This window comes from Tachyglossus aculeatus, chromosome 14 (assembly GCF_015852505.1).
Source record: "Tachyglossus aculeatus isolate mTacAcu1 chromosome 14, mTacAcu1.pri, whole genome shotgun sequence".
Lineage (NCBI taxonomy): Eukaryota > Metazoa > Chordata > Mammalia > Monotremata > Tachyglossidae > Tachyglossus > Tachyglossus aculeatus.
Window position 1 is genome coordinate 46,303,130 of NC_052079.1, and position 25,037 is coordinate 46,328,166.

The 25,037-nt window shown below is 46.4% G+C and overlaps 1 protein-coding gene across 1 annotated transcript in view; it reads right to left on the reverse strand.

The window, feature by feature from the left end:
* The window catches only part of SYN3 (synapsin III), a 350,093-nt gene that overhangs the window by 303,281 nt on the left and 21,775 nt on the right, over positions 1-25,037 (reverse strand). Inside the window, exons 2-3 of the mRNA XM_038756250.1 lie at positions 23,484-23,928; positions 10,131-10,188 (exon numbers count right to left, since the gene is read on the reverse strand). Coding sequence (XP_038612178.1) covers positions 10,131-10,188; positions 23,484-23,797 — 372 coding nt within the window. The 5' untranslated portion in view covers positions 23,798-23,928. The remainder of the gene's footprint in view (positions 1-10,130; positions 10,189-23,483; positions 23,929-25,037) is intronic.

The window sequence follows — 25,037 nt, forward strand, 5'->3', positions numbered from 1 at the left end:
ACGATTAAACATCAGAGTAACAGTAGCAATAGTATTCATGAAACATTTACTTTATGAAGTACGAAGCCCTGGGAGAGAAACCCACAGGTGAAATTTAGACATGGTCCCTGGCCCACACAATCTAACATAAGCAAAGAGAGGAGACTGGCAACCGCTACAGGAGGAGAGGTACAACCAAATACTAAGACAACATAAAACAAATGGATAAAATAATCAAAAACAAAAACAAAAGTAACATACGGGAGTAGCCTTGAGATGCTACAGTCCTTTTACCCTCAGCCTTTTTCAGCGGTGGAAGATTGGGGCCATCAATCCCCCTTTGGACTGTAAGCTCATTGTGGGCAGGGAATGTGCTTATTTAGTGTTATACTGTACTCTCCCAAGCGCTTAGTACAGTCCTCTGCACACAGTTAGTGCTCAATAAATACAGTTGACTGAATGAATGAATCAATCGATCCACGGCATATATTGAGGACTTGCGCTTGGAAAAGTACAATACAACAGAATTGGTAGACTATCCCTAACCATAAAGAGCTGCCTCCCTACTTCACCCACCCTCCACTCCAGTGGGGGACAGGAGGGAGGTGGGGCATGCAAGTTCTTGAATGTCCTGATTTCAAGGTCTCTGGCCCTGGTCGCCCTTTCACCCACCCTCTATTCCAACAGACTTCCACCGGCCTTCGGACAAATATGATCTGAGTTGTTCCAAATGGGTTCCGCAAGCCTCAGCTCTAAGGAGAGAAACAGAAACAACTAGAGAGATGCAAGATCGTTACAGGCAGGGATCAAATCTGCTAATTCTGTTGCATTGTATTCTCCTAAGTGTTTAGCTCTGCACATAGTAAGCACTAATACCACTGATGGATCAGCTGATGAACAGAGTGATGTCTATGACAAGACTTGAAAAGGATGCTGCTGTATTCATGGAGGGTTCATCCTTAGCTCCTCTTGCATGCAAAGCCCGGGAAAATATAGTAGTGTACCTTTTAGCCCACTCATCATTTGAGCTTAGCGCTGCTCAGGCATCAGTGGGTGAAGAGGAGAATGGTATGGAGTCTTGACATCAGGACATGGACTTGGCTAGTTTATGCAGGAGTGGTGATGGTTGGTCTTTATTGAGCGCTTACTGTGTTCAGAGTACTGTACTATGCACTTCAGGGAGTCCAATACAATAAAGGTGGTAAACATGATCCTTGCCCATAAGGAGCTTACAGTCTAGAGGGAGAACAGATGTTAAAATAAATTTCAGACAGAAGTAGCAGTAGAATAAATTTGGATATGTACGTAAGTGCAATAGGGCTGAGGTGAATATCAGATTTTTTTTCCAAAGGTTTTGTTAAGCACTTACTGTATGCCAGCCGTACTAAGGGCAGAGATAGATACAAGCTGATTAGATTGGAAACAATCCCTGCCACGCATAGGGCTCACAGTCTTAATCACCATTTTACAGATGAGGGAAATGAGGCACAGAGAAGTTAAGTGATTTGCTCATGGTCACACAGCAGACATGTGGCATCCCCTCTATGTAGCTGCTAAATCACAAATAGGGGTGATGGGTGATTCAGGAAAGCAGGGGAGGAGGCACACAGCTTTTAAGGAGTTTAAATCTATTCATTCATTCAATCATTTATTGAGCTCTGCAGAGCACTGTAATAATAATAATAATAATGATGGTATTTGTTAAGCGCTTACTATGTGCTAAGCACTGTACTAAGTGCTTGAGAGAGTACGGTACAACAGTAAACCACCACATTCCCTTCCCACAATGAGCTTACGGTCTAGAGGGGGGGCTTACAGTCTATCAATCAATCAATGGTGTTTAGTGAGCATTTATTTTTTGCCGAGCACTGTTCTGAGCTCTTGAAATTGTACTCAAGTTTTCTAGTCTTACAGAATTGTAGTCACTAAGGAGAGAAATGTTTGGCCCTCACAGCACCCAGTCAGTAGCAAAGAGGGTAGTGGGCTGGGTTCCATGCCACAAAAGAAAAAAAATATGGCAGAGTTTGGAATGCCGAGAGGATGAAAGCAAAGTCGTCGCACAAGAAAAGGGAAACAGAAACAAGGAAACGGAGGCCTCATCCCTTTGAGTAAATAGATGGCTTCGGCAGGAACAGGATGGGAAACCGTGTGGGCCTCGCAGCTTAGCTCCTTGCTGCTTATTCTGGCTCCATCGCCGGAAAATGAAAGAAACGCCCCGCTTCTCGCTGCCGGGTGAGGTTTATAATTAGCTGTCCGGCAGGCAAACCCAGGATGAAGGAGAGCTGGTGGGTGGGGAGGTCACTCAGTCCATCTCCATTATCAACCACCTGGGAACTGGACCCGTTCACATGCACGAAACTGCGAATAATTATAATAATAACTGTATTTGTTAAGTGCTTACTACATGCCAGGTACTGTACTAAGCACTTGGGTGGATTCAAGCAAATCGGGGTGGAAACAAACCCTGTCCCACACGGGGCTCACAGCCTCAATCCCCACTTTACAGATGAGGTAACTGAGGTGCAGAGAAGTGAAGTGACTTTCCCAAGGTCACACAGCAGATAAGTGGCAGAGACAGAATTAGAACGCAGGTCCCAGGCCTGTGCTCTATCCACTAGGCCACACTGCTTCTCAGTTTATATCTGAGCTGAAACTGGCACCTCATACAGTTCTCTGCCTGGGATGAATGGAGGAAATTGCAAGAGAAGAGTGTCCTGTCTGTAGAAAAGCAGATAGACTAGATGGCTTTCCAGAGTCCCTTCCAAACCTGTCATTTGATGGTGTCCCAAAGATTCTACTACAGTCTAAAAGGTTTTGAGCCAAAGGATATTCAGAATTTATGATAGAATCTGCAGTGGTGACCACCTCCCTCTCATCTCTTAATCATACAATAGTATGGGATAGATACAAAACAATCAGTCCCTGTCCTTCACAGGATTTGAAGATCTCCCAAAGATTCTACTACAGTCTGAACGGTACAGAGCCAAAGGATATTCCGAATTTATGATAGAATCTGCAGTGGTGACCACCTCCCCCTCAACCCTTAAGCATACAATAGTGCCCTTAGGTTTGGGACTGTCATTTCAGGATAAAAGCCCATCATTAATTCCCTCAAGAAATCAACTTCAACTCCCACTATTCTCCCACGAAACGAAAAGAACCCAAGCTGTCTAGAGTGTAGTTTTTTTTCCAGCCTAGGAAAAGGGCTAGATGGGTAATTTAGATTTATGAATGCCTAAAAATCCCCCCTCTGCTCTATTTCTTGGGGGGCTGAAAAATATGCAGAACCTGAGCCCTCGAAAGGGGGATATACACGAATCTGAGTTCTTTGCCTTGGTTCTATTTATGGGGTCAGCTCCACTCCCCTTCTCTGGAGACCCAAATCAGGGTGGGTTCCACCATTTCTTAAACAATCCAATAGATTAATTTCAAGTTTAGCATAGCAGCCAGACAGATTTTTGCGGTGAAGTCATCTAATTCAATTAAAAGGCATTTTTCCCCTGCTGTGAGTTCAGAAGCTCCTGGGATGTTTCCTTGTGGGTTCCGGGCTGGGGTTAATTAATAACCCTTAATTCCTACTCAACCTGGAGTGGCTCAAATGCAACATGCTGACACATCCTCTCTCTCAGGGCTAAGGATCAACCATCCACTTCTTCATTCCCAGCCGCTAACATAGGCTTTCAATCCCATCATAAATAACGAATGAAGGTTAAAATGACCAAAGAACAACATTGAAAGTAATATCCTGCAACATGTAATAATATCACGTATTCAAGCTTATGGGTGTTTTGCCCTATTTTCCCTGCCGAAAGCCAGAGATATTATCACAGATTTCCCAGGGGAACTGAATCAAAGTCCCCTGCAGCGCTGCTATTTAACTCTTGATTATCCATGATGAATGGAACAAACTGACCCCGTATCAGACGGGCCCCAAATATTTTGACCAATAATTATGATTTCTCCTCTCTCAGTTCTTGCAACAGAGTTGCTTACAAAGTACAACATTCAGTGTAGACATTTCATCCCCTTGAGTTCTCATACACACCCTCTGGCTGAGGTTTTAATAAGAAGTGAAATGGCCAAGCGAGGCAGGAAGAGAAGAAAAGAGCCTGGAAAATCCAGAAACTTGGTTGACAGCTCCTGAATTATTGAGAAGGGACTGACACATGCCCTTGCCCTCTGTCTCTCCCCATCTGTCACTGTTATGGTCTTCAGGCTCTTTGAAAAGTGAGGCTTCCTAGGATGAAATTATGTAGGAGGCAGGATATTCTTGTAGTTTCTGTTGCAGAGACTCTGCGATTGCTTCTTTTGGAACCTCGGTTAAGTTGGTTAATCTCTCTGATGAGTGAATTTCTTCCTGAACTCTTTGGGTGCACAACACCATTTCTAGGTATATTAAGGGTGACAGAGAACAGTTACTTTTCCTAGGGGCCATAAGGTCATAGAAACAGAACAACAGTGGGTTAGAACCAAACACTGAACTAGATTGGTGAGGACACCAGATTAAAAAGAGGGTAAGGTTGATCTGAGTTGAAAAAGAAGAAAGGTCAGAAGGGAGAAGCTGAATTGTAATAATAACAGGGAGAATAACGAAGAGGGAAGCAGAAACATGGCAGTAGGCATTTATGTAATAATAATGATAATCATGAAAATAATAATAATATTAGTGACACTTGCTAAGCACTTACAGTGTGCCAAGCACTACATTAAACACTGTGGTAGATACAACACAATCACATTGGACATAGTCTCTGTCCTACATGGAACTCACAGTCTAAGGGGTAGGGAGAAAAGGAATTTAAATTCCAGTTTGCCTTTGAGGAAACAGGTCTAGAAAAGTAAAGTAACTTCCCCAAGTTCTCACAGTACGCAAGTGGTAAAGCCAAGATTGGAACCCATGAGTAGGGATTGTCTCTAACTGTTGCCGAATTGTACTTTCCAAGTGCTTAGTAGAGTGCTCTACACACAGTAAGCACACAATAAATAGGATTGAATGAATGAATGAATGACTCCCGACTTACACTTTCCCTAGGCCCTTCCCACCTGGCCACACTGCTTCTTATGAGACCCTTTGCTAGTCTGCCTCTTATTTCTCCACATCTTTCTTACACCCAAAAGCCTAAAACTAGACATGGTGCTCTAATAAGGGACTTAGTCAAAGCCAGATATCATGAGAGAATTGTGGTATTTGTTAAATGCTTACTGTGTGCCAAGCACTGTACTAAGCACTGGGGTAGATAATCAGGGAATGATAATCATCATGGGACACACATTCTAAGTAGGAAGGAGAACAGGTATTGAATTCCCATTTTGCAAATAAGAGAACGGAGGCACCGAGAAGTTAAGTGACTTGCCCAAGGTCACACAGCAGGTAAGTGGCAGAGCCGGGCTTAGAACCCAGGTCCTCTGACTCCCAAGCCCGTGATCTGTCCAAGAGAAGTCTCTCACAGCCCTTGCCCATCATATCTCTACTCGGAGATGCAAGTTTCAGTCCACATTTAGTCTTATTTTAGATCCAACATGAAAAATGTAACCATTTCAGAGAGTCTGGATGTAGACGAACTTTTCAAACAATACAAAATGACTGCAACTCTTCAGGCCCCTTAAGTCAAAGGGAAGCCAAGCCAAACAAATATTTCTTGGGTTGTTACGTTAACAAAATAGAAGTCTGTTGGATCAGAAAAGGAAGGGAGCCCTAAGGACCCAGCCCTCTGCAGAAATGCCAAGCCCCAGGGCTGATGAAACTTAAATTTAGACACTGCCAGGAAAAACCCTCTGGACAACATCAGATACTCGGAGGTCACATAGGGAGACAAAACTCAAAAGGGATTCAGAGTCTAGCATAAATCCTGAACCTACAGCAAGCTGCATTAGTCAGGGCAGAGTCCAGGAACCATAATAATAATAATAATGATAATTGTAGTGGTACTTACTCTGTGCCAAACACAGAGCCTGGAGCCTGGAGTATATACAAGATCACAGGTCAGACACGGTCCCTGTTCCACTTAGAGCTGACAGTCTAAGGAAAGGGAAAATAGGTGTAGACTCTCCATTTTACAGGTGAGGAAACCGAGGTTCAGAGAAGTGAAGTGACTTACCCCTGATAATAACAATAATAATTAGGGTATTTGATAAGCGCTCACTCTGTGCCAAGCACTGTTCTAAGTGCTGGGGTAGATACAAGGCAATCAGGTTGTCCCATGTGGGGCTCACAGTCTTAATCCCCATTTTACAAATGTGGTAACTGAGGCACAGAGAAGTTAAGCGACTTGCCCAAGCTTACACAGCCGTCGAGTGGCGGAGCCGGGATTACTCTGCAGGAGGATGGCAGAGCCTGGATGAGAACCCAGATCCTCTGACTGGCTAGGCCACTGTGATCCATGCACCCTATGCCCTATCTCAGAAGGAAGGTCATTGCCGTCAATAGCAATTGAAACTTTTGAGTGACTAGGAGGACTGAAACCCACAAGCCAAGTCAGTCCTGCCTTGAATCTCTAGGCCCCTTGAAGCCATAAACCTTCATGGCCCTGGTCCTACCTCTTTCCTCTGCACTGGAGAGTCTGAATGGATTCACCTGCCATATTTCCCCAACATTTCCCCTTGTTACCATCATCCCTGTCAGGTTGGGGGCTGGCCAGAGGGAATTCTCCTGGGCCTAATCTGAATCCCTATCTCAGACAGTGTTGAAAGAGTCAAGAAGCTACAGCAGCTGTGGGACAGAGGGAAAGACGGGAGTGGGACTGGGCTTTGTCCATTTAATAAAGGCTCTCAAGGGCCCCAGGCCCCTAGTTCCCTTCATTTAGAGTGACACGATGATTAGATAGCCAAGCCACAGCCTGTCTAACTGAAGAAAGCAGAGGCCACATTTGTCACCCGGCCTGCTCGAAGACATAGGTACAGTGCTTCAACTCAACTCTGACTGTTCCCGGGGGCCTGTAGAATGAGATTTCAGGAGATCGCCTCACTGGAGTGAAGAAAAGACAAAAGCGGGGTTGCACGGTGCATTATCTCAACAGAGTGACGGGCACCTTGTCATTGGTGAATGTTGTGAGGCCAGTAATTCCTCTGGAAATCTCATTCCCCCATTTCGCAGAGGCGCGGCTTGAAGAAGGGGAGACAAAGAAGGAAAAACAGAAAAGAATCTGCAACATGAACTGCCACGCCCAAATCTCACAGGTTTATTGCCAGAACCCTGTTGGCGGTGGGGAGGGGGATACAGAGAGCTAGAAGAGCATGTTGGTGATATGTAAATGGAGCACCCCTCCCAACAGGTACCCTAACGGGTGTTCAAATCCCTGACTCCAGGGCCATCTCGATAAGCAGTTTTTGGACTGGGGCAGAGGCTGGGCTAGGTCTAGAGGAGTGTGATTATCTGGTTAATTTGGCAAGGCTGTTCAGACTAAAGGAGCCGCTTGTAACCCAGGAATTTTCCCAAGGGCTCATTTGCATGTGCGGAATTCTCACTGGAAGCAGCCTGGGAGAGCTGGTGTTTGAACCATCTAGTTGATTTATAAATCAAACCTGTTTAGCATCTTGACTCCCGGCCTCCCCTCCTAACCACCCCAGTGAAATGCCTTAATGGCTACCTAATTGTGCTGATCTCATCACAACTGGCTAATTCACTTCCTTCTTCCAAATTGGAAGTCAGTCATCTGGACCCGTTAAAGTTATCCAGAAGGCCTTCATTTTACTTGCCCAACTAGCCGGGTGGTTGAATCTCTCCTGGGACTGTTGCCCAAAGACTAAGTGGCCTAGTCGACAAGAGCGGGGATGGCGATGGGGTAGAGGACAGGAAGGGGAACATCTATCCTTTCGCGTTTCAGGGATTTGAGATCTGGGAACGCCACGTGGGAAGTGGATGGCATTCCTGGAGCTACATATAATCTCAGGAACCCTTGGGGCTGAAGAACTGACAGCGGTGGTGGTGTTGAAAGATCATACATCTGCAATGTGATAACAGGGTCTCCCCACACTGCGGTTTCTCAGCAGTGATGGCATGCCTTCTCGCTAGCCCTGGACTCCTTTCCCAGTGTTAGGATGAATCCCTCCTGCATTCCAGCTCACAGCTACTTCATCCACATTCCACCAGGATCTAAAGGAAGACTAGTGGTGCGCTTTTTTGCGGATTTGCAAAATCACTCCCTGCTCAAATATTTTCCACTTACCAATTGCAGCAACTTAAGACCACCTTGCAGATAAGAACCAGGAATTTACAACACACTACTCTTTTTTTAAGCCAGTCTGCTCTATCCTTAGGCTACGGAGTTTATAATGTCAATAAAAGAATTAAGACCGACACTCCTTATTATTGACCTTCCACCATCGTACTCTAGGTCTTAAGCAAAACTGATCATGAGCTTCCATTATTCTTTGCGGCATTAAAAAAAAATCTGCCAGAATATCCTATTTCAATTTGGGGATGAGGAGGGGCAGCGGAGACAGATGTACAAGGAGGAGAAGTGAGAAGCAAAGAAAATAATGAACTGGGAGGGTGGATCCAACCTACATGCACACATGCCAAGAATCAAAGGAGGAGCATGAGAGACAAGAATCCCAGACGTGACGTGTATGAGCATGAACACACAAAGAGCAGAGTCTTCACGGAAATGCGCCTCCCTCCCGTTCTGATTGATATGCACGAGGGGCTTGGGTCACGACCAAGGGCGCCAGTCACAATGCAACTTCTGTATTCCCATTGAGAGTCAGTGATCTAACCAGGGTGGGGGAAATCGAGGCCCAGGCTGGTGCTCGAGGTCAGATGGAGGAGGAGACAACCCACAGTCTGTCACTCTTAGCAGTGACCACCATTTAAGAAAGGGCCGTTGTTTGTTTTCTACAGAAGACTGCGAACCTTCCGCTAAAATAAATAATTCATTTCCTTACACAATACCTTGGTTGTTTCCTTTGGAGTAAAACCTGTTTGCAACAAATCCCAGGGGCAGGAGGGAGAAGGTTATTGTTCATGTATTCTGGCTCTGGGAAAACTCCCACATCACCCTCTCCCTGGCCTTCCTGGGTTCCTTGGTTCTTGCTCATGAAAGCCAGGCACCGAGAGGTGAAGGGGATTAGGAAGAAAACCTGGGAGATGATGAAAAGGACCAAACAACAACAACAAAAATCTCATCACGTTCCAGCGATCCCTCACAACCAGCATGCCCACTGTAGATATTAGTCTCCCCATAGGTCCAGACAGATCCGGACCACGCTAGAGCATGGTAGTGCTGCTTTGGGGCTGGGGCAGACTTTGCCCCTCTTCAATTGGGAGTTGGTGGGGTGGGTCTGGAGCCGGTCTGCAAGCATGAGTCCCACCCACTAGCCTCTAAATCCTCAGTGGGTATTTTTATTGAAGAGTCTTTGTCTGTTTAGTCTTCCCTGCTACACTGTTTGTTTCTTGAGGTCAGCGGCTGAGAGAATTCCATTACCTACTAATTCTGAGCATCACCACCTTGAAAAGCACTGACTCCATACAATGCCACCCAAAGTGAATGCCACAGACCCAGGTCTTGCCTTCTAGGAGCTTATGGTCCAGAACGTTTGCATGGCATAGGTTTAGTGAAAAGTGACAGTGATGACAGTGAAGTCTAGCAAATAATCTAGCAAATCAGGGAGAAGAGGTGCCATCAGTATCAAATTTGATCTCCATTCTAGACCGATCCATTTCTGAAATAATCTTGGAATAGCCTTGCATACCAGAAAATTAGTGGGCCAAAGGGATACAGGATGAGAATGACTTTCACACACTGAAGTCAGAGGAGAATTTAGCTGCTCATGCAGATCAGATAATTTCAACCAGGTAAATAGCAAAGAAAGCAGATCAAACTATCTTCCTTCCTATGTATCCCGTGTGGGATGTGTTCTAGAATGGCGCTTGACTCGCGGGGCAGGAAGCAATTGATCAGTACACAGAGCTGAAAACGGGGGTGATTAATAAGTATGATTTGGGTGAGGCCAAATCAAGGGGGCCTGTGTTCACACTTTACCAGTGACACCAGGTGAGGAGACCTGGGGACAGTGAGTCACCCTAAGGAGCCCGCATCTGTAAGCATCAAATGGCACTGATACCAATGGTGGGGCCCCTTAGAACCGGTCCCTCAAACCACAGTCACATAGACCATCTTGGCGACAGTGATAAAGGTTCCAATCTCACTGACCTGTTCCACTCGGATCTCTAGCTCTCCATTCGTCCTCTTTGCATGGAAATACTTGGCCCTGTGAGAGAAGAGCGAAGGAGATGGTTAGTGAGGCTGTAATTTAGGTGCCAGGGCAATGGTACCATCCTCCCACCTCTGAGTGACAGTTCCCCTTATTTTCCTCTCCACGAATACAGCCAACAGATTGATGGGGAAACCAAAGGGGAGAGAGCAGAGAGAATGGCCTAGTGGATAGAGCACAAAGCTGCGAGTCAGAAGGATCTGGGTTCTATTCCAGTTCCAAGACTTGGCGGCTGTGTGACCTTGGCCAGATCACTTCACTTTTCCGGGCCTCAATCACCTCGTCTGATTGAGACTGTGAGCCCCAGGTGGGAAAGGGACTGTGTCCAACCTAATTATCTTGTATCAACCTCAGAACTTAATATGTAGTATGTACTTCCCACATACCATTTAAAAGGAAAAGACCCCAGAATCAGGCCACTAACTTACTCAATCCATCAATCAACCAGGACTCACTGAGTGGTTCCAGGGAAGAGCCCTGTTTGGATCAAGCCCGACCCCACTGTCCAACATATCTAAGACCCTGGGGCCAGGTCAGTCAGCACAAAGCTGAATCTGGGGGGGCTTGGGTTGGGTTCGGAAGATGAAGTTGAACAGGAGTCTGGAGACTTTGTATTTGATAGACTATTTCTAGACTCTGAGCCCGTTGTTGGGTAGGGACCATCTCTATATGTTGCCATCTTGTATTTCCCAAGCGCTTAGTACAGTGCTCTGCACACAGTAAGCGCTCAATAAATACAATTGAATGAATGAATGATAGAAAAGGAGTGAGGTGGAGAAGAAACGGGAGAAAGGAAAGGTAAAGATCCTCCTCCAGACTGCAAACTCCTTTAAGCAGAGAACATTTCTGCCAATTCTGTTGTAGTGTACTCTCCCTAGTCACATAGTAAGCACTCAATATGATTGAATGAATATGACTGAATGAGTGAATGAATGCTCTGTAGATGGCAAGTGCTCCATAAATTCCACTGATTGATTGACTGATGACTCAGCCACACTCTCTGCCCGATTGGAGGGTCCCACGAGTCAATACTGAACGCCCCGGGCAGGGCATTTATAATGAACAGTGGGAGAATTACCTGCGTAAATCCTCCACTTATGAATGGCAGAACGTGCCATAAAATCTCTGGCTCTTTTCCAAGTTGGGGCCTGCAGCTGTCTCTCTCGTGTTTGCAGTTAGTGGGAGCTGCACCGTGAAAGCTTTGTTAAACCAGGCGAGGTTACGTCTCTGGATGGAGGGGATTTGGCTGGAAGCAAATCAGCAGCCTCTCCACACTCTGGGGAGGGTGGGTGGGTAGGGAGTGCTTCTTTGCCCCAGGGAACCAAACTCCGTAGTGCTCTGATCATCCCTCCCCAGCCGGGCCTTGAAGGAAGCAATAGTGGTAGTGGCATCTTGTAAGTGCTTTCTGTGCACAGATCACTGAGCTAAGTGATGGGGAAGAATGCATAGGTGGGAATTAGACACTATCCCTAACGCTTTGGAGAGGCTGCTCACAATCTAAAAATGAAAAAGGGGAGGGAGACTGGCGACAGACACATAGAGGAGCAATGTGGCCTAATGGGTAGCGCACAGGCCTGGGAATCAATCAATCAATCGTATTTATTGAGCGCTTACTGTGTGCAGAGCACTGTACTAAGCGCTTGGGGAGTACAAGTTGGCAACATATACAGACGGTCCCTACCCAACAACGGGCTCACAGTCTAGAAGGGGGAGACGGACAACAAAACAAAGCATATTGACAAAATAAAATGAATAGAATAGATATGTACAAGTGAAATAGAGTAATAAATATGTACAAACATATATACATATGTACAGGTGCTGTGGGGAAGGAATAGAGTAATAAATATGTATAAACATATATACATATATATATACAGGTGCTGTGGGGAAGGGAAGGAGGTAAGACAGGGTGGGAGGGATGGAGAGGGCCTCGGCAGGGCCTTGAAGGGAACGAATGAATCAATCAATCGTATTTATTGAGCGCTTACTGTGTGCAGAGCACTGTACTAAGCGAAGGACCTGGGTTCTAATCCTGACTCAGCCAATGGTCTGCTGGGTGACCTCGGGCAAATCACTTAACTTCTCCGTGCCTCAGTTACCTCATCTGTAAAATGGGGATAATAATAATAATAATGGCATTTATTAAGCGCTTACTATGTGCAAAGCATTGTTCTAAGCGCTGGGGAGGTTGCAAAGTGATCAGGTTGTCCCATGGTGGGCTCACAGTCTTAATCCCCATTTTATAGATGAGGTACTGAGGCACAGAGAAGTTAAGTGACTTGCCCAAAGTCACACAGCTGACAATTGGCGGAGCCGGGGTTTGAATCCATGACCTCTGACTCCGAAGCCCGGGCTCTTTCCACTGAGCCATGCTGTTTCTGTGAGCCCCAGGTGGGACAGGGGCTGTACCCAACCCGATTGGCTTGTATCTATCCCAGCACTTGGTGCGTTGCCTGGTATATAGTAAGCACATAACAAATGTCATTAAAAAATATATGTAAGAAGAGATAAGACAAAACACAGAGACCAAAAACGGAGGGGGATTCATCGCTTGCCTTGGGGCACCTCTAACAGGTTGGAAGGAAACAGAGAGATGTGTTGGGTACCAACACCTGCTATAAATGAGATTTACTTCAGACAGAAGGAAGGACTTCCCCTCCGGGTGGATCGTTAAAGTTCTGGAACAGGTTGCCAAGAGAGATTGTGGAATCTCCTTCTTCAGAAATCTTTCAAAATGATGTGTACGGGCTGGCTTGGTTACCATCTTTTCTGAACACATGGAATGGCACAGAATGTTTCTTCCATGGAATGCCCTTAGGAGGTTCATGCTTAACATCAGTAGCGATAGGATTTCTGAACATCTACTGTGAACATGCTGTACCAGTAATAATAATAATAATAATAATAATGGTATTTGTTGAGCGCTTACTCTATATGTCAAGTATTTTTCTAAGCATTGGGCAGATGCAAACTAACTAGGTTGGACACACTCCTTGTCCCACATGGGGCTCACAGTCTTCATCCCCATTTTACAGGTGAGGTAACTGAGGCACATAGAAGTTAAGTGACTTGCCCAAGGACACACAGCAGGCAAGTGATGGAGTCAAGATTAGAAACCAGGTCCTTCTGACTCCCAGCCCTGTGCTCTATCCATTAGGCCAATGTAACATACCAAGGAATAAAGGGAGCAAATCAGTTAAAGGGTGAGACAGAAGACATAAATTAACCAACAGGGATATAAATGGTAAACATGGGACATACGTTTCCAAGAACATGGAGGCAGGTTAAAAAGAAAGTGGAGCTTAGGAGAGAAGCTGAGGGTAGGTACTTTAGTCCATATTAAATTTAAGGTGTCAGGGGGTCACTCACAGAGCTGTTCTGAATGCAGGAGAAAATGCTAAGTTGCAGAGGAGGTGAGATGACAGGAGGAGATATAGATTTGGGAGCCACCAGAACCGCAGTGGGAACTGAAATCCTGGGAACAGATGTGCATCCCAAGAGAATCGAGTAAAGTGAGAGGAGTAGAAGACACAGAACTTGTCAGTGAAATGGGTATTTTCACCCCCATTTTGCAGGTGAGGAAACCGAAGCTCAGAGAGCTTAAAGGACATATCTAAGGACACACAGCAGGCCAGGGCTAGAGAACTCAGATCACCTAAATCAAAGTTCCATGACCTTTCTACAAGGCCACAAAGGATGAAGAGCTGGCAGAGGAAACAGGAATGGCTGGGGATATAGGATGAAAATCAGGAGAGCATTACTTCCATAGGACATCCAGCACCTTCAGGAGACCCCTGCATTCATTCAATCGTATTTATTGAGCACTTACTGTATCTCTCATGGACCAAAGAACCCCATTCATTCATTCAATAGTATTCATTGAGCACTTACTGTGTGCAGAGCACTGCACTAAGCACTTGGGAAGCACAAGTTGGCAACATATAGAGATGGCCCCTACCCAACAACGGGCTCACAGACAACAAAACAAAACATGTGGACAGGTGTCAAGTCGTCAGAACACACTGAATTAAAGCTAAATGCACATCATTAACAAAGTAAATAGAATAGTAACTACTTGCAAGTAAAATAGAGTAATAAATCTCTACAAACATATATACAGGTGCTGTGGAGAGGGGAAGGAGGTAGGGCAGGGGGGATAGGGAGGAGAGGAAAAAGGGGGCTCAGTCTGGGAAGGCCTCTTGGAGGAGGTGAGCTCTCAGTAGGGCTTTGAAGGGAGGAAGAGAGCTAGCTTGGTGGATGGGCAGAGGGAGGGCATTCCAGGCCTGGGGGATGACGTGGGCCGGGGGTCGATGGCGGGACAGGCGAGAACGAGGTACAGTGAGGAGGTTAGTGGCAGAGGAGCGGAGGGTGCGGGCTGGGCTGGAGAAGGAGAGAAGGGAGGTGAGGTAGGAGGGGGCGAGGTGATGGACAGCCTTGAAGCCGAGAGTGAGAAATTTTTGCTTGATGCGTAGGTTGACAGCCAGCCACTGGAGATTTTTGAGGAGGGGAGTAACATGCCCAGAGCGTTTCTGCACAAAGATGATCCAGGCAACAGCGTGAAGTATAGACTGAAGTGGGCTGTAACTCTGTATTCATAAGCAGGACAAGTGGTAGGGGCAGGGAAAGGGGCCCCTCAAATGATGTAACCAATAATTCAGCCTTCTTCTCAAGTTTCAGGACTTTATCAGAAAGAGAATTCATCATAGAGGAATTTGTAAAACAAGGTTTCCATCTGGGAGAGGGAAGAGCCCAGGAGAGAAGGTGGAGGTGGGCAGGGAGAGAGAAAAGGAGGTTTGGGATATTTGACGAAAGAGTTCTGAGATTTCTTTCACAGCTAAAGCCTTAGTGGAGGGAAATGGAAAACTGAAGTCAACAGCATCCCTGTGGCAGAGAGAGGGACTTTCACAAATCAGCCCAGGTTTCTCCTGGAGCTATGTATTGAGAAGATGAAACTGTTCCTTTGAAGGACAGGGTCAAAACATGCCCCAGTGACTCAGCTAAAATCCTTATCACCAAAAGCATAGTAGGGCTCAGGAAATTATAATAATAATAATGCTGCTGCTGCTGCTGCTAAGTACTTTTTAAGCCCTTACTATGTGCCAACCACTGTAGGTTAATACAAAACGACCAGCCTTTGAGGACACAGTGGTTGTAGCTCTAAGCTTGAAGCTCCAAGAGATGAAGACTCCAGTGGCATCCAGACGAGATCACAACTTTTGACCTGAACCAAGTTGTCCCATGTGGAATAAGGCGTAACTGGTTCTTGTTCCGAGGAAAGACTCCTCTGCAGCAGACAAATTATTTGGCTGGCAGTAGCCACAGGCCAATTCTTGGGTTTTAGGAACCAATAAATTGTACTTACTGAGTGCTCACTGTGTGCAGACCACTGTACTAAGGTTTTGGGAGAGTACAATGTAACAGTTGGTAGACACATTCCCTGCCCACAAGGTGCGTTGATGGTTTAGAGGGGAGGGCAGATATTAATATAAATAAATAAATTACGGATATTTAGGTTAATGGTGTGGGGCTGATTTTCAAAGTCCATGAGATAACTGGGTGGGGTGCATAGAACGTGGATTGGTCCAGTGACCACAGTCTCATTGATTTAAAGGCCACTTATCTGCTGTGTGACCTTGGGAAAGTCACTTTACTTCTCTGTGCCTCACTAACCTCATCTGTAAAATGAAGATTAAGACTGTGAGCCCCATGTGGGACAGGGACTGTGTCCAACCTGATTAGCTTGTATCTACCCTAGTGCTTACACAGTGCCTGTCCACAGTAAGTGCTTAACAACTACGATTTTAAAAAAAGGCCTGCACTCCAAGAGCTCTCTGGAACTCTATTCTAGCTCTCCCTCACCTGGCTGGTAATAATAATAATAATAATAATAATAATAATAATAATAATAATAATAATAATAATAGTGGTATTTGTTAAGCACTTACTCTGCACCAGGCACCGTTCTAAGCACTGGAGTAGATGCAAGCTAATCAGGTTGGACACCATCGATGTCTCACCTGGGGCTCACAGTCATAATCCCCATTTAACAGATGAGGTAACTGAGGCACAGAGAAGTGAAGTGACACGCCCAAAGTCACACAGCAGAGCTAGGACAAGAACTCAGGACCTTCTGATTCTATCCACTAGGCCAAGCTGCCTCTCTGGGTCGCATCTTCACTCTCCCATGTCCTGCTGTACCTCTAGTGGTCCCTCCCCAGTGGCCCCGTGAGAAAAGAGGCATCGCAGTGGCCCCGGAGCTCATGTGTGAAATTGGATTTGTTGGGTCCTGGCTCCAGCCCTGCCCCAGAGAGGCACTCTGACCTGGGGAATAGCTCCCCGGGGCCCCAACTTCCCTCCGTCAATCTAAGTTTCGTCTGGTCTAATGATCCGGTTAATTTGGCATTTTTCCAGAAGACTGGTTCCCAAACTGCCAGCTCATGAATCATGCTACACTAGTGTTTGCTGCCTCAGGAGCTGTACAAGGGTTCACTTGTGGATGGGAAATCTTTGCGTTTAGACTCCGACCCTTTGGATGGGATTTTAAAGTCAAATTTGTTAAGGGAGAGTAGCTCCCCCGACTGTAAAGAACCCTCCCTCTATGCTCTCCGCTGGGGTATCTGCTCTTGAGCCGGTTGGAGCTGGATGTTTCAGATAATCCTAAGCATTGCCTCAGTCTCTCAGGAATCAGGAAAGCTCAAGAGAGGATGAGAGCACTAGAGAAAAGTTGTGGAAGGATAATTTAAAAAAAAAAAAAGAGCGCGGAGTGGGAGGGGAGCGAGATAATGAGAGAACCAGAGAGAAAGAGGAGGACGAGGAAAAAAAAAAATCAGAGTGGAAGGAAGGTGATAAAAACCCACAAACCATTTCCTCCAGTCATGGAACCCTCTGATTCCTTCAGCCTGGAGTCAAGGGCAAAGCTCTCCCCCAAGAGTCCAGAGGGGGGAAAAAAAAATGACATCGCTGCTTTCACGCCAAGAGCTGGGCAGGAACGAGGCGAGGGCTGGAGCCATCGGGATTGGACAGACACGGGACCTCACGGAGAGGGGTCAGCCACTTGAAGAATTCCTCAAGTCGAAGGGCCTGGGGGCTTGGGTGCCACACAAGGCCCTCACTGTATGTCCACATTGTTTCCTTGATAAAAGGGGCTGGGACTGGGATAAAGGAGTCTGTTTCCAGGCTACTGGCAAGTTAGCTGTACAATGCCGAGCCAACCCTCTCCCACCACTGACCGCACCGGGGCTCATCCATGGGGAGGGCGGCAGGAAAGGAGAGGGCAAAGAGGGAGAGGGACAAACGGCCACGGATGTCCGGGAGTTGGTTCTAATAATAGGTGGCAGGCACAGAGGTGGGAGGATACCCCTTTTAGGGCCATTCATTCATACAAATCCCCGAGATACTCAGGAAGATTTGAAGGAAAGTATTAAGCCCAGACTGAACTCTGCTTTGTGGCCTGTTCAGATAGAGGACAAACAAATAATAATAATAATAATATTTGTTAAGCACTTACTATGCACCAAGCAGACATAGGATAATCAGGTTGGACACAGTCCCTGTCCCTCAAGGGACTCCTGCTCTAAGCCAGAAGGAGTACAGGTATTGAGTCCCCATTTTACAGATGAGGAAACTAAGGCCCAGAGAAATTAAGTGACTTGATCCAAGATATTCAGCAGGGAAGTGGCGAGGCTGAGATTAGAATGCAAGTCTCCCGACACCCACTCCTGTGCTTGCGCATTAGGCCTTGCTAGTTCTGGGAAGCCACTTCCCATCGGGAAAACTCAACCGCCTGGCTGACCTAAGGGAAAAGATAGGAACTTCTGCCCTTCAGTCTTTCCAGAGTATTTCATAGAGTGCCTGTGTGCAGAGCACTATACTAAATTCTGGGAAGAACAGCAATGATGATAAATCAGTCACAGAGCCCAGAGTTCCATCGGTAGGCCATTTTCTCAACTCTTTCACTGGGGGCTCTACCTGCATTCTACAAGAAGAACCCCTCTTCAAGAACCTTTCTGGAAGAAGCGGTAAGGAGGGGAGAAATTGAGCCTCAGAATACCCCGACAAACATTTCTGTTGCCTTCTTTGGTGAAGGAGGCACCTTGCTAGTGTGAAAGACCTCTGGGGGCAGGGAATGGGTCATGACGTTATTCGGTATATCCCCAGCGTCTAGTACAGTGGGGAGAGACAGGAGACTAGGAAGGCACCAAAAGGGAGATGCAGTAGTAAAGGTGGGATAGGATAATAGATACAGAAGCAGCGTGGCTCAGTGGAAAGAGCCCGGGCTTTGGAGTTAGTCATGGGTTCAAATCCCAGCTCTGCCAATTGTCAGCTGTGTGACTTTGGGCAAGTCACTTAACTTCTCTCTGTCCCAGTTACCTCATCTGTAAAATGGGGATTTAGACTGGGAGCCCACCCTGGGACAATCTGATCACCTTGTAACCTCCCCAGCGCTTAGAACAGTGCTTTGCACATAGTAAGCACTTAAGAAATACCATCATTATTATTATTATTATAATTGCCTGGGCAGGGTGTCTACCAACTCTACTGTACTATCTCTCCCAAGAGCTTGGTATGAGGCTCTGCACACAATAAGCGCTCAATAAATACCACTGATAAATTGATCCTGGAGGCTCAGAGGCAGCTATGGGTGGGGGTGCTTATTCCTGCTCTTTAAGCCGGGGACCTCACCACTCCATCTCCAACTTTTGACTCCTGACTTGGATTACGGCCTGGTGGTTTTCCTCTTCCCGAAGACCACCCAGGAGCCGCAGCTGGTGTAGAATGCAGCTGTTTGACTTCCGAGTGGTAAAGGTTTCTCCAGTGCCACGTGCTGACTGCCCGTTTGCTTTGAAGTGCAAGCCCCGTTCCTCGGTGGTCTGTGATGTTACCCTAGATAGATTGCCTTCCTGCACCTCAAGATGCCAAGCCAGACCAGATGGGTGACGGCAGGAAGGCAAAGTGTTTTTCCAGGCAGGGCGTTTAATAGTAGAACTTCCACCCCCAAACCCTACCTGCTGCAGTCTGATGAGATATAGTCTTATTCCTCTCCTTCCAGAACTGACTTTTGCTTAGGAGCATCCTTTCTGGGAGCTTAAAAAAAGGGTTTTGGTGTTTTAAATAGGCTTTTCTAACATCAGCAGTCATTTGGGGAGCTTTATCTTTGTCCTTGTCCCCCCTGGTCCAGAGCAAACAGCTATCTCCTTAAGTGAAATAGAACCATTAAATTCCTTCACATTTTGCAGCAGGAAGGGAATTGCCAGAGGTGGGAATCTTTTCCTCCTGGATGAGGTCATGGATCCCGTGTTTGGCTGTGGCAAAGTAACATGGAGTCCTGCCACTCTGCTTCCCTCATGTTCCGTTGTGTGGCTGTGGGTGTCTGGAATCCTTGGCAGTGGGGTTACATGGGAATGTGAGGTGGGGCAGGATTGGCTTGGTCCTTACATCCTGAGGCCAACTGGTAAGGAAAGACTGCCTGGAGACACCTGGGATGAGGTCTGGAAAGGGAGAGGGTGAATTCCTGCGCACAGGGCTTCTGCGTCAAGTTCCAGGCTTTGGGGGACCAAAAGTGGCCCGGAGCCCCAAGCCCCACCCCTACATTCGTCTAAGCCAATCCCAGGACAGACGCCTTACCCCACAAGAGCAGAGGGGAAAGAAAATACCCCTTTTCCCTCCCTCTTAGACGGTGAGCCCCCATGTAGGACAGGGATGGTGTCTGATGTGATTATTTTGCATCAGCCCCTGTGCTTGGCACATAGCTCACACTTAATATCATCCTCATTCTTCTGCTTTTTGCCCTAAAGGCAGAGTTGCTCATGAGATCTGTGAGCGGAGGTAGGAGATGCTTAAAAATGAGCAGTGTCGCATCAGGCCATGGCACTGGGACCTGCGAGAATGAATCCGTCAAGGCCTCTGGGAGGGAAAAGACCCTAACTGAGCTGGCAAGGGCAGCACTGGCTTCACTCATTCTCTGGGTCTTCACCCCCAGCAAGCAAGCAACTTCCCCCTCACCCTGCACGGGGCCTACCCTTCCCACTTCACCCCTCGATCCCAACCAGGAAGGAGGAGTCAGACGCAGAGAAGCCAGGCCAAAGGGGAGGGAGCTGGGGAAAAGTTTCAACACGCACTGCCCCTTCCATCGCCTCTCCAAAAAGTTAAAAAAGATGGAGGGTGGAGGAGAAGAGAGAGAAGGTAACAATAGGTCATTGTTCAAATGGAATAGTGGACATTCCGGGAACAGTGCCACGGGTGAGGTAACAGAAGAGGGCGGTCAGCATTCCAGAACATCCTGGCTCTTTGGGAGAAGAGGAAAGAAGGAGCTGTGCTAAGGCATGGAAAAGCAGGCTCGGGCAAGAACTTCCTTAATAGCTCGGATGGTACCACCCCTCCCCTCACTCTGGCAGTGGCTTCTGTTTCAATTATTTAGATATTCACTTCCTGGGTTCAATTTAGAAACAGTAACTTTAGGCACCAGAACTGAGTTTGAGCCCTCAGCACCGTATGTGCATATATCCCAGTCTGCCACTTGTCTGCTGTGTGACCTTGGGGAAGTCACTTAACTCCTCCACGCCTCAGTTGCATCTGTAAAATGGGGATTAGAATTGAGAGCCCCATGTGGGACAGGGATTGTGTCCAACCTGATTAGCTTGTGTCTACCTGAGCGCTTAGTACACAGTGCCTGGCAAGTAGTAAACGCTTAATGCCACAATTATTGTTACTAACTCCTCTAGTACGTGTGTGTGGAGGAAACATATAGAGAATTCAAAGTGGGAGATTTCATATAAATATCTCAGTGCTTTCTCAAGGATTATTCGTGCACCTGAATTTTCGGCAGAGGAGAGGGCGATGAGCAAGGGTGAAATCTTAATTAAGATGCAAGGTAATCTCCACTTTCTAAAGCAGTATTAGAGGGGCCACAGAGGAAGACTAGCTAGGGTTTTCCTTGGTCAGGGAACTGAGTGGGTAATAAATCCACTGCCATTCAGGAGAGAGGTGTAGTCCTCATTGGCATCAGTAACCTCCCCCTTCAGTCCTGGGGTGGTGACAAAATGTCTTGGGGATAAGGGTGGAGTCTGGGGAGAAGCTTTTACAGGACAGTGTCTTCGTCTTAGCCATGTAAGTGCGGCGGCAAGAGAATTCAAACAGGAGCTGGAATGGAGAAACCAATCGGTGGTCTCTGATGGGGGAGAAACCACGAGATGACCAGAACCTGATCACTGACAAAGTGGGCTGAGAGGGTGGCCTGAATCAGACCCCAAACGCAAACTCTTGGTTCTAAGATGGGAACAGAATAATATCATTCACTGCGTTTCACTTTCGATCCAGGCTGTCCATCCTTTCCTCACTTAACGATAAGCAGTGTGGTGTTTAAGTGTTTACTCTGAGCCAAGGACTGTACTAAGCACTGGGGTAAATACAAGATAAACCCGGCAGACATGGTCCCTATCCCACATGGGACTCGCAGTTTAAGTAGGAGGAAGAACAGGTATTGAATCTCCACTTCATAGATGAGGAAACTGAAGCACAGAGAAATTGTGCCTTGACTGAAGCTAATCAGCAGACAAGTGGAGGAACTGCAATTAAAACCCAGGTCCTCTAAGTTGCAGACCTGTTCCCTACCCACTAGGCCACACTGCGTCTCACCCCTTATTCTCTTGAATGTATCTTTAAATTCTATTTTATAAATTATTCACCCATATTGGTGTTCGTCTCCCCCTCTAGAATGTAAGCTAGATATGGGCAGGGAAAGTGCTAATTCTGTTGCACTCTCCCAAGCGCTTAGTACAGTGCTCTGCACATTGTAAGCACCCAAATGATTTCTTGATTGAAAATGGAAGTGCTACAAGAATTGACTTCTTTGAAAATTTCTTCTTCTAGATTAACTGCTAAGCAACAGGGCTGACAAGGGAGCAATGCCTAGCTAGGAAAAGAAGGAACTGTGGAGCAGATCTGCCACCTCCTGGTTTCTACTAGGACTAGGGAATGGGTTCATACTGGCTCTTACTGGAACACACTTCCAGTATTCTGGCCCCAAAACAGGTGAACCGAAGAGGCAAACAACAAGCCGAAGACAGAGCTCTTTGGAAATGTTATGACGTAGTACACATAGTGGTGCTTTTAAAACAGGAAAGTAGCATGATACAAAAGAGCTGGTCTGCTTTTGACAAACCATGAGATGGGAGGAAAAAAAAAAAAGAGATCAAGAGAAGAGGGGGAACAGTTGATGAGAGCTGGGTGAAAACTGAATTTTGTTGCTCGCAAAGTTGTGTGTCTTCTGATGAAGCTCCCAAACGTTTAGAACAGTGATCGAAGAGAAGTATGCACTCGATAAATACCAATCAATCAATCATATTTATTGAGCGCTTGCTGTGTGCAGAGCACTGTACTAAGCGCTTGGGAAGTACAAGTTGGCAACATATAGAGGCAGTCCCTACCCAACAGTGGACTCACAGTCCACTGACTCGGGCTGTAATGACACATTATTAAGGAAAGCTTCATTCAAAACAAACACAAGCTGCAATTTTTCTCCTTTCTCCATGTCTCTCTCTCTCTCTCTCTTTCTCTCTCTCTCTCTCTCACACACACACACACACACACACACACACACACAACCGTAGACATTTGGCTAAAGAGGGCAAAGCATATATCACATCAAAGAAGTTGAATTAATGAAGTAAGAATGGAAACAAAGTCTAACTGCAGCTGCTGTCACAAGCTTCTCATCAATTTCTATTTCCCCTGCAACTGGGAAATTATAACTATGGCCTTTCCAAGCAAGAACAGTAATATGTTGAACCACAGGTTAAGGGATAAAATCACACTCAGCCCACAAGATTGGCTCAATGGATACTTGTAACGTGGGAAAAACTGGGTTCTATAGACCACATCAAGGCTGATGTTAAGAAATTTGATGCTGTTGTCCCCGGAGTATGTTTACTTTGTATTTAATTGGCTCTAGATGGGCTATAATCCTTTCCTGCCATAAAGATAAGGGTCATTGAAAGTACTTACTCACTAATCCCAGCCCCAAATAACCTGTACACAAACCCCCTTCTTTAAACCAACCCTCCTTCCGGAGTTTCCAATTTACCTCTTTTAGCTTGAGCTAAAGCTGCCAAGAATTCCAAGAAAGCTTTTCCAAGCCCAGGTTTCCTGGGGGAGGTTTCAGGCTTGGTGCCCAAAGTCAGAGAAATCACTGGCCCAAGGTTTCAGCATCCCTGACTCTAGGGGTTCCTCCCCAGCCCTGGTGGCACTGTTTGAACTAGGGAATTCTACCCCAATCCCGCCAGTTGGCTTACCAATCTGTGTGGGCATCATCCACTACCAACAGGATCTTAGGTTTCTGAGCTATTGGCGCCGGGCTTCCCGCTGGTTCCGACAGCCCCGAGGTGGCTTGTGTGGACTGTTTCATGGCGCTAGAGAATGAGCTGAAGAGACTGGGCCCTGAGGAGAATGAAGACGGTGTGGGAGGGCCCTGAAGATGCCTCCTCTCAGTTGCCGGGGAAACTGGGGAGCTGGTGGAGCTGTCAGGACGTTGCAGGTCCATCATGTAGCCATTGGGCAAGTTGGCCACGAAGCTGCTGTCCGACAGACGTCGTCTGAGGAAATTCATGATGGGGAATCTCAGATAGGACCAACTCGTTCAGAGGGCTGCGGAGGAGCTCCAGGAAATGCTGGGTCCTGCTTCGGGTTAGCTCCACAAGGGACTTCCTTTTATTTCAGGTTCCAGCAATATTTTCTTTCCTGTTGAAAGGGAAAATATAAAGCACATCACATTTGGATCCACATGAGAAGTTCCACAATGGGACAGGCCATCTAGGCTTTGAGGAAAGTTACCATCCTGTTTATTGGACTGGGAGAGAAGTCACTGAAAGGCAGCAGATAAAGGAAAGCTGGACAGAGAGTGACTTCTCGGTGGATGCCTTTTTCCGTCACTCTCTGTCTGCTCTCTCTCTTCTGGGAGACTCTTTAGGAGTTTATCTTTCCTATTCCAAGAGATAATCTAATTAGGTAGCCCTTAAAAGTATTTCCATGCATTGTGCCCTCCATGTCAGACTGGATTATAATTTCTGGTGGGCTACTCTTCGCTGCTTATAGTTCACACAGAGTTCTTGAAATTGAAAGTCAAGTGATGTATGCAAAATTAATGAGGGCCCTGAAGATTCCACAACACTAGGGCTGACATTTAATTAATCAATGGTATTTAATGAGTGTTCACTCTGTGCGGAGCGCTATACTAAGTGCTAGGGAGAATACAATGTAACAGAGTTGTTCACAGACACAACTTCATTGGAAATAAATGTGTCACATCATAATGATGGTGTTGTTTGTTAAGCGCTATGGGCCAAGCACTGTTCCAAGCGCTGGGGTAGATAAAAGGTAATCAGGTTGTCCCACGTGGGTCTCACAGTCTTCAACCCCATTTTACAGATGAGGTAACTGAGGCACAGAGAAGTTAATTGACCTGCCCAAAGTCCCACAGCTGACCAGTGGCAGAGCCGGGATTAGAACACACTACCTCTTACTCCCAAATCCGGGCTCTTTCCACTAAGCCATGCTGCTTCTCGTCACCCCATCCTGACATCTCTGACGGGCAATAAATACCATTAACTGATTGATTGATGGAAGGGCTTAGAAACTGTTATTTACTTCAAAGGGCTCTTGCAATATCGACCACAAGAGGGAAGCAGTGGCCAAACAAAAATCAGGATTTACACATTGTAGATATTGCATAAAACAGAGATTCCCAGAGTTTCCTGGAGGAAAGCCACTGGTTCAAAGTCCACATAAAATCCAATAAATCAAATATATATTTATAGATAATCCCAGCATACTTCTCTTCAGCAGACATA